Consider the following 10030-nt stretch of genomic DNA (forward strand, 5'->3'; position numbering starts at 1 on the left):
AAAAATTCAAATATGTGATTAATGAATGTGTACCTTTAATTATTAGGGTCCACGCGTATTTCTAGAGCATTAATGATGTCTGATTATCTCATGGGCCAAGCCTTGACTTGGGCTCTAGCTTGGGCTGTGAGTGGGCCTGGGCTCTAACCCAGGCCCTTAAGGCCTATTGAACGCGGGAGCTTCCATTTTTACTAAGTCTTTAAGAGCGGTCTGATCCGTTTACTTCTCAACTGGTCGGATGTCGTCCTTGGCCGCACACTTTCCTAGGTTGGCCGTTTTGTTGTTACTTTTGCTTTCGTTCAGTTATGAGTTTGAGTCCATGCCAGCCCAAGTCGTGTACTTAGGTTGTTTCTGGCATATATGTGAGGGTTGTCATTTATATGGTTAAATTGACCAGGTCCGGTACACCAGTCCCCCAGCCTTTGCCGATAAGATGTGTCGGTGAAGGATGATATGTATTGATGTGCTAGTCGAGATCGGCTAGGTGTGATACACCAGTCCCCCAACCTTTATGTGTTATGAATAATGTTAAGGCTAGAAGAGGTATGTGGCAGGTGAAAAGGTTTGTGGCAGGTGAAAGGGTTATGACGCTTGAAATTCGTGTGTATAAATAAAGATGGTGTTGCATTTCATTCACTCTGTTTCATTTGCAAAAAATTCGTTCGCGTGCGTTTAGAGTTGTCTGATATCTTCTCTTCCTCCTCCGTTATCTTTTCTAAAGAAATGAGGTATGTCTAGTAGTAGCAATAGGTTTTCGTTGTCAGACTCGGGTAGTGAGCGGTCTAGGCATAACATGAGTAGTCGAGATGATAGTAGCGATAGGTAAGAAATGGGTAGTGTAGGGAGAATTCCAGTGGAGAGGGTGGTTGAAATTAGGGAGGATCCGGAAAGGGTTACTTGCAGAAGAGACTCCGAAGCTTAAGTGAGTCAAACCTCTCAAAAAAGTCAAATATGTGATTAATGAATGTGTACCTTTAATTATTAGGGTCCACGCGTATTTCTAGAGCATTAATGATGTCTGATTATCTCATGGGCCAAGCCTTGACTTGGGCTCTAGCTTGGGCTGTGAGTGGGCCTGGGCCCTAACCCAGGCCCTTAAGGCCTATTGAACGCGGGAGCTTCCATTTTTACTATGTCTTTAAGAGCGGTCTGATCCGTTTACTTCTCAACTTGTCGGATGTCGTCCTTGGCCGCACACTGTCCTAGGTTGGCCGTTTTGTTGTTACTTTTGCTTTCGTTCAGTTATGAGTTTGAGTCCATGCCGGCCCAAGTCGTGTACTTGGGTTGTTTCCGGCATATATGTGAGGGTTGTCATTTATATGGTTAAGTTGACCAGGTCCGGTACACCAGTCCCCCAGCCTTTGCCGATAAGATGTGTCGGTGAAGGATGATATGTATTGATGTGCTAGTCGAGATCGGCTAGGTGTGATACACCAGTCCCCCAGCCTTTATGTGTGATGAACAATGTTAAGGCTAGAAGAGGTTTGTGGCAGGTGAAAAGGTTTGTGGCAGGTGAAAGGTTTATGACGCTTGAAATTCGTGTGTATAAATGAAGATGGTGTTGCATTTCATTCACTCTGTTTCATTTGCAAAAAATTCGTTTGCGTGCGTTTAGAGCTGTTCGATATCTTCTCTTCCTCCTCCGTCATCTTTTCTAAAGAAATCAGGTATGTCTAGTAGTAGCAATAGGTTTTCGTTGTCAGACTCGGGTAGTGAGCGGTCTAGGGATAGCATGAGTAATCGAGATGATAATAGCGATAGGGAAGAAGCGGGTAGTGTAGGGAGAATTCCAGTGGAGAGGGTGGTTGAAATTAGGGAGGATCCAGAAGGGGTTACCTGCAGAAGAGACTCCGAAGCTCAAATGAGTCAAAACTCTCAAGAAAGTCAAATATGTGATTAATGAATGCGTACCTTTAATTACTGGGGTCCACGCGTATTTATAAAGCATTAATGATGTCTGATTATCCCATGGGCCAGGCCTTGACTTGGGCTCTAGCTTGGGGTGTGAGTGGACCTGGGCCCTAACCCAGGCCCTCAAAACCTATTGAACGCGGGAGCTTTCATTTTTACTAAGTCTTTAAGAGCGGTCTGATCCGTTTACTTCTCAACTTGTCGGATGTCGTCCTTGGCCGCACATTGTCCTAGGTTGGCCGTTTTGTTGTTACTTTTGCTTTGGTTCAGTTATAAGTTTGAGTCCATGCCGGCCCAAGTCGTGTACTTGGGTTGTTTCCGGCATATATGTGAGGGTTGTCATTTATATGATTAAGTTGACCAGGTCTGGTAGAAAACTCTTTTATACAATTCTATTAATATTAAAATCTTTTAATATTAAACTAATCAAGTCTCATTGTTTTTAAATCACTATCCCTTCTAAAATATCATTTTCTAAGATTTTACACCCTCACTCTCATAAAATAATAATTTTACTAGTAAAATGTACAATATAATTTATTTTATAAAAGTAATAAAAAGAAAGCTAATTAAATATCCAAGATTATGTATTGCTAGTTAAAACCTCATGAATAGTATTCTCAATGGACCAGCACACAATTACCAGAACTGCACAAAATAAAAGAATTTTGTTTAGTACATTATTTGTGCTCATAGGTTTAAAATGTTTCCACAGTGCATTTTTTTAATAAAATGAGACCTTCAGACTTACTAAGCCCAATGAAAATGGTTTAATTTATTCAAACTTGGAAGTACAAAGCATTAAGAGAGTCCTAAATAATCATCTATTCACTTAAACACATAAAAAACTCTAGATCAAGAGAGTCCTATATCCTCTTCTGTACACAACTAGAAGAATAAACCACCCTCAAAAACCCCAGAACACAACCCCAATTGATTTTGGACAGAAACACAGTGAAGAATGTGTCCACAAAATTCCCATACCATATTCAGGCAATACTAAACAAAATTGTAAACTAATTCAGCAGCCAACACATAAGAGTCAGGCCATCATGGCAACCTCTGGTTCAACAATTTATGCTCATCCACGCGTATATTTACAAATGATCCTTTTTTGAAAAAAAAATCCAATTATACTGATACAGATTGTGAACGTGTGCCAATGTCATTGCCTAAAAAAGATGTTTTCATTTGATGTGTCTCTTTCGACTAACACAGAAGTTTGGCAAATATCTCGTTACAGAATATTGAAGACCAAAAAATCTAACAAGGTTTTGACAATCTTTCTTCTCTTCTTCATTATCTGCTTGTGAACTTAAGTGACTCAAATAAGTTTTCCCCTCGTATATATAGGAGAGCTGCTGCCACAAAAGAACGGTCAATCCTATCTGCAACGAAACACTAGCGATGAACAGATAAGCAAGAATGAGTCCTCTTGAGGAAAGAAGCAGGGCAGATCTCAGGAATGCAACAACAATTTCATTCAAAATTGTCCATGCCAGATAGGTGCCCTTAACCCCGTCTATGTGCCTAAGGGAGTATCTCAACGGTGGCCACAGATGCGAGCCTGCATATACAGACATGATAGAGACATAGATTGTACTCAACACTGCAGAAATCAGAAAGCCAATGAAGCTCTGGTGATTAGCTGCACCAACACAGTTCCCAATCTGCCAAAGAATTATGATCAAACCAGCATTAAGACAAAGCAAGTTTAAAATGCTATTGTATCTACTATAAACACCAAAAAAATCATCCATTCTAAAACAGTTGGCAGGTAATGATTACAGGAGCGCTACAAAAATCAGTCATCTTCATGCCTGACACATCAAACATTTTTTTTAAATTGGATACCATAAACAACACTTCAAATACGAAGGGTTTCTGAGTTTTAAGCACTTGAAAAACTTCCAAAGTTGGGTTTTAGTCCGTGACTTTTGAAACATTACCCATAATCTATATTTTCAAATACTCAAACTTTGGTCCTCGTATATAGTAGAAAAAAGTGATAACTTTAGGGTTAAAGTTTGATTATTGTTAAAAATTCATAATTGGAAACTATTGGTTGACAAAGCTCCAATTTAGAATTTTTTCATGGACCAAACACCATTAACCCTAGCAACCAAATTTTAACTTGTCAATTTCAGTGTTTCTCTCAGTCTGTAATGTTTTTACCACAATTTATCAAACATCATTCTACAGAATATGAGGAAAGAAGAGAGGATATCCAACACTTGGGCTCACACTTAAGAAGAACATCCCACCAAAGCTCGCCAACAGTCTCAGCAATTCAAAATTTGTATATTATTCAGATGTTGATCCAGGATCATCATGAGATAGGAGATCCACTTCTGGATATTGCCTTCTCATTAGTGGGAACTTCATTTCTTGGAGGAGCAAGAAGTGCAAAAGAATTGCTATATCTAGCGTTGATGGTGAGGACCATGCTATGGTAGCATCTGCAGGCGAGATTACTTGGTCTAAGCAACTACTCCATCAACTAAAATTTGGAGATACACAAAATACTCGACCCGTTTGTAACAAAGAAATTGCCATTCACCTAGCATCAAACCCGGTCTTCCATAAGTGGACTAAACAGAAATTGATTATCTTTTTGCAAGAGATAATGTGCTCTCTGGAGAAATCATCACTGACTTTGTCAACTCTCATGACCAACTTGCAACATGATCACTAAATTCCAAAAGAACTCTCATATTGACCACATTTGGAGCAAGTTTGGCTCATATGATATATATGCTCAAGCCTAAGGGAGAGTGTCAAAGATATCTTTATCTTAGTTATTAGGGAAATATTACAGCTGATGATTAGGAATATTTTCATTATTATTCATTATTAGGTTTCCCTATATTATACTTTGAATGATTATAAGTAACGGATTTACATGTGTACGTAAACAAACAATTCACAACAACAAAGAAACTCTTTAGCAACAGCCAAACTGAGATCCATACAAAAGTATACAGTTAAAACTAGGAACGTATACAATATACATAACAACCCATGGTAAAAAGTTGTACAATTAAAGATGGTGTGCATTAATTACTATATAAATAAAAAATTGAAGTGGTGATTGCAACAACGAAATTGATATTTCCATAATTAGATGATGGAAAGTGAAAACTTACAAATGGGCAGTGATGATCCATGTCCAGGATGCATTTTCTACAAGAACGACAATGATGAGCTCTAGGTGACTTTGGTTTTGAGCAGTAGTGACAAAAAGTATAATTTTCAAGGTCACCTTTCCCTACAGCAGGGTAGCTTCCCCATAACACATTTGGCGGTGCGCCAGCACACCTAAACGCTGAAAAGCTGAAAAAGGAAACGGTGGCTATGGACAATGCTACTGTAACGATTGAGTGTAAAACTCCACAAAGAATACTGATAGAAAAGATAACAGGATAAACTGCCCAAACCCCACCAACTGCACAAAAAAACGTGTACAAGAAAATAATAAAATAATTCAGTCCGTTTCTAGAAGAACTGACGAATAATAAAACATTAATGAAGAACTACTGCTAATAGGATGATCTGTTATAGTTTGACATTCATAAGGAAAAAAATAGATAATAAACCAAAGAACAATTTCCTCAGCACTACAAGATCATGAAAAGCACCAACTACAACTGAAACTATAACATCAAATCCATGCACTCTTTGCATACCCAGTCCAAACTCTAAATAAAACAATGTAACGAAATCATCTTTTTAAGTCATTGGGCATATAAAATCTTAATCTAGTCACAGTGCAAATTAGTGAGTAGATTAAAGATCAAAACTTAAAATTGCAGGATATGGTCTCTACACGCCCAAGCAGACCAGATCTATAGCCAAAGGTATTCAAAGTTTACTGATTTGGCTATAAACTCCAAACAAGATATCTCTCCAAATTCTCGGGGCGTCAAACTAGCTTATTCTTTGAGATTTCCTACATATTATTCTTGCCTATTATAAAAGCTGAATATATAAGCACAAAGATTGGTTTTTATATAGGGAAAAACTATAGACGCCCGAATTCCGTCAGATAAATAATAAATTATTAAATTAAAGGCTTCCTTGACTAGCCAGAAAACCTGGGTATTCAAAGACGCTGCCGGGAAATGGAGATGGCATTTTCTAATACAGAGGAATTATTTTTTTTCTTTTGTTCAAACAAAAAGTAGAAAAGGAAAGAATAAACAAACAAGATGGAATCTTGAAGGAGCCAAGAAAATATGAATCTAAAATAAAATTATATTTCAGAAACATTATTAAAAATAAAAATGAAAACGGAGTTCTTGTTAAAAAATAACAATATTCTTGTTTACGAACAATTAGCACAAGGGTGCCTAATGAGTAACCACTTAGTGACTAATTATTCTGAATAAAAAATTGAAAAAACAATTCATTACTAGTGATTTTCCCATTTTTTAAGGGAAGTCAATATTTTATTGTAAAGATAAAGAAAGAGGAAAACATAATATGATGGCAGAAGAATGCTAGGGCTTTTACAAAATATTTCATAATTGCATTTTTGTATGGGATAAAGCGATTTTCTTGGCTTCTGCCTAATTTTATTCAAGAGGGTTTTCACTTGTAGAGATGTAAAAAGATTACTTAAATTTGTTTATCTGATGTGTCTTTCTTGTATTCTGTAGATTTTCTGAATTATTTTGGTTGAATTTTCTTTTCATTTAGCTTATCTCATACTCTAAATCTTCGGATCACATATATTTATAAGTCCCCCAAAGTACTACGGCCAAATCACTAAACTGTAGTAGCAGAAGACTTGTACACCATCTCTCAATTTGAATCTATCAAACAAACTTCTGACACTAGGCAGATATTTGATAAAAATATGTTGGCAGGAAGAGAAAAACAAGGAAAAGGAGGAAAAATTTTAAATAACACCTACCACAAGTCTGCTCATTATTGATGACAATGAATAAAAGGATGACAACGAATAAAAGTAGAAAACAAAAGGAAAAACAGAGACTTACATATTACAAAAATATAAATACGAGGACAACAGAAACAAAGCATCGATCACGCACTACTCTCCACCTGATGCACTTCTGGTCACGTTTCTTTTTGTTCTGATCTGTAATAGCCCCACACCAGCCACATTTGAAAGCAGATGCACATGATGGAAGCAAAACACGCAGTCCACAACCCCAGCATATTGTCTCATAATTCTCAGTAACCTCAGTTACATATTGCTCCTATATGTGACTTACATGAGCAACCAAGGAAGCTACAAAATTTTCAAACTGTAGAGAGAAAAAAAGGCAAGCAATAACAGCCATGAAGTCATCTATTTACTAAATGACTGAGACCGAGAAATCATAAGGGCTAACAATATTGATGTCCAAAATCATATGATTTCCAGAGATGTTACAAACTTCAATTACTAGTACAAGAAACAAAAACAAAATATAATTATGCATTATTCTTTTTCCCAATGTTAAAGATTCACAATTTTTTGTCTGATAAATAATAATAATAATAAGAATGATAGTACACTAAGGAGCTTGTAATGTGAGTAAAAGTGGAATTTGAAGGGGAAGTAGAATTCTCTGTATTTGTTGTATTATTCAGTGGTAATGGATTTCATGCACTACCTTGTAGCAGAGGACTACAAAGAAGAAACAGAATAAGAGGGACAGAGGTCAGAAATTCACCCATACCCCAATCTCTCTCCCTAATTGAAATATATTCTATTTTCTGGCCCACACAAAATCCCCCATACTTGTGTTGGTTAGCCTAGTACGCACGTTTTTCCTCTCTTGCCCATTTCATGAATCAGCTGCCATGGGTTGTGTTATCTCCAGAATAGCATTTTTCATGACCCACTCCACCACTATTTGTTACAGAGCTCCAACCTACTGCTAAAGGAATTGATTACCCGCACATAAGCAAACTCAAATACCAAGTTTCAGATATTTTCTTCACATCTAATTAATGCGTGCTTTCCATTTGGGGGCAGAGGATTTGATTATAAGCACGGCACAATATTTGAAACTAAAGGGTTAAGTCTCATATGCCAACTTGCATCCATCCTGATTTAGGTAATTTCTAAGAATGAATGATACAGTTCTTCTAGGATGTGCATAGTTGTCATAACACGCCCTTGTCTTAATAATATGTTGTTGTTTCAACATTTTCTAGGGAAAGAATGGCATTTTCTTAAAACCTATCTCCCACAGCTTCCACAAAAAGAATTGATTTTCCTTTCCCCAAAATAAGCTCATTGAAACACACCAGGTATGAGAGATAAGGATTCATTAAATGTCCTGCAAATTTGAGCATGTTGTGTACTAGAAAAATTGGAATAGAAAAAGAACATTTTCCACTGGTTTTGTACAACAAAAACATGTTTTGGTATAAAGTCAATATGAACTCATTCTGGAAAGAAACCAAACATTTCTATACAATCCCACTCTGTTCTAAGTTCCCTACTCTTTACCTTCTCAAACAACCACACACACAACAATTCACATCATAACAAGGGCAATAAACTAACATTTTACTCCCTGCTCCAGAGGGGCAATTTCCTATTGACCCCGTGTCATTCTTTTCTTGGTATTCTAAAATCTCTCACTCAAAATTAAAAAGGGTATTCGAGAACAAAATTCCAGAGTGCTTCCCAACAACCTGATTTTGAGACAAAGCAATTTAACATTTGATTTTCTGTTCAATTCAACAAATACAGTTGCAAGAGTACCACATCAAATAACACAACTTCCACTAAAGTAATTAAAACAATAATAACATAAAAAAGCATGATAAACATGATTTCTTATTTCTTCCCTTTCATAATATTAGTCAATGAAACACATTTTAAGAGATTAAACGCAGGCCACTATCTATGTAATCAAAAAAATATATCTTCGGTTCGGGGTTAGAGGTTGATACACGGTCAGACACATATATAACGGAAATAATGATTTGATTTAACAACTGATCAAAGAAACGATGATAATCGACAAACTAATAAAAGACAAATAAGAGAATCAAAATAAAAAACAAAGAGAATACGATCGAAAGATGAAAACGGGTATGATTTGGAACCAACCTGGGTCGAAGAAGAAGAATCCATAACAGTAAGAATTGGGAGCTAAGTTAGAACCCGAACAAACTTGACGAAGGGGTTTTCAATTTTGTTTTTCATCCCAATAAATCGCACGTGACGATAACGCAATTCAAACAAATGAGGTTCGGTTCACCATTTCCCACACTAGCCACAACCGGTTCGGTTCAAAACCATGCCTAGATTGGCATAGGAACGGAGGGCTTTTTTTTGCACCCCCGTGATTTCCATGTACACCTCATAAATTTAAAACTCCAAGTTCATCCTTGGTATTAAATGACAGAGCACATGTGAGTTTGTGGGTTTTTGTAGTCTATTCTTTTGATCTTTTAGTGGTATAAAATTGCAACATTGTATATTAATGTTTGGTGTTCATCATTGAGACGTAGAGTGAACATTTGCACAACAGAGTGAATATTAGCACAAGATTATGGTGAAATGAAGAGAGTTATGTATAGAAGCCAGATAGGTGAGATATTGCATATTGTTTTGAGGTTTCTTTTTGTTTATGAACTAAATTTCTTTCTAGATTGTTCAATCCAAAAAACTATTATGTTTCATAATCTAAATCCGTATTAAAAATTAAATTTGATTTTCATCTTACACATTCTATAAGTCAAAATCTCAATTGTTATTTTTAGTTCATACTTAACTCGTTTATTCATTTAATTGCAACATAGTATCAAGTATTACATTCATTTGTTATCATTCTTACCAGTATTTCACTAGTAATTTCTTTTATAAAAATAGATTTTGATAAGTTTTTTTCATTAATGAAATGTCTAACGTTGTCAAATTTGAGGCAACTGAAGATAAATTAGTTGAAAAGGATTGCGTTAAAACTTTCACAAAAGATGATGTAAGTAAAATTTGTTAGTATTTATGTAAAAATGTGACACATCATATTTGTATATATCGTTACCACTCCAATTTTTCTTATTTTTCTTTTCTAAATATTTTCTTTTAGTTTAAATAAATATATTTTATCTTTAATTAATTAATTTTGTTTTTTTATTGTCTAGAAAAATA

At 35.9% G+C, this 10030-nt stretch overlaps 1 protein-coding gene across 1 annotated transcript; it reads right to left on the reverse strand.

Moving 5' to 3' along the window:
* Positions 1-2950: 2950 nt before the first annotated feature.
* On the reverse strand, positions 2951-9065 carry LOC114173614 (protein S-acyltransferase 11; the record flags this gene model as incomplete). The annotated part of the gene is made up of 3 exons (XM_028058103.1): positions 2951-3581; positions 5058-5356; positions 8987-9065. Coding segments are annotated over 3 exons (861 nt in total), but the record flags the coding sequence as incomplete, so codon positions are not given.
* Positions 9066-10030: the final 965 nt, after the last annotated feature.

This window comes from Vigna unguiculata, chromosome 2, assembly GCF_004118075.2.
Source record: "Vigna unguiculata cultivar IT97K-499-35 chromosome 2, ASM411807v1, whole genome shotgun sequence".
Taxonomy (NCBI): domain Eukaryota; kingdom Viridiplantae; phylum Streptophyta; class Magnoliopsida; order Fabales; family Fabaceae; genus Vigna; species Vigna unguiculata.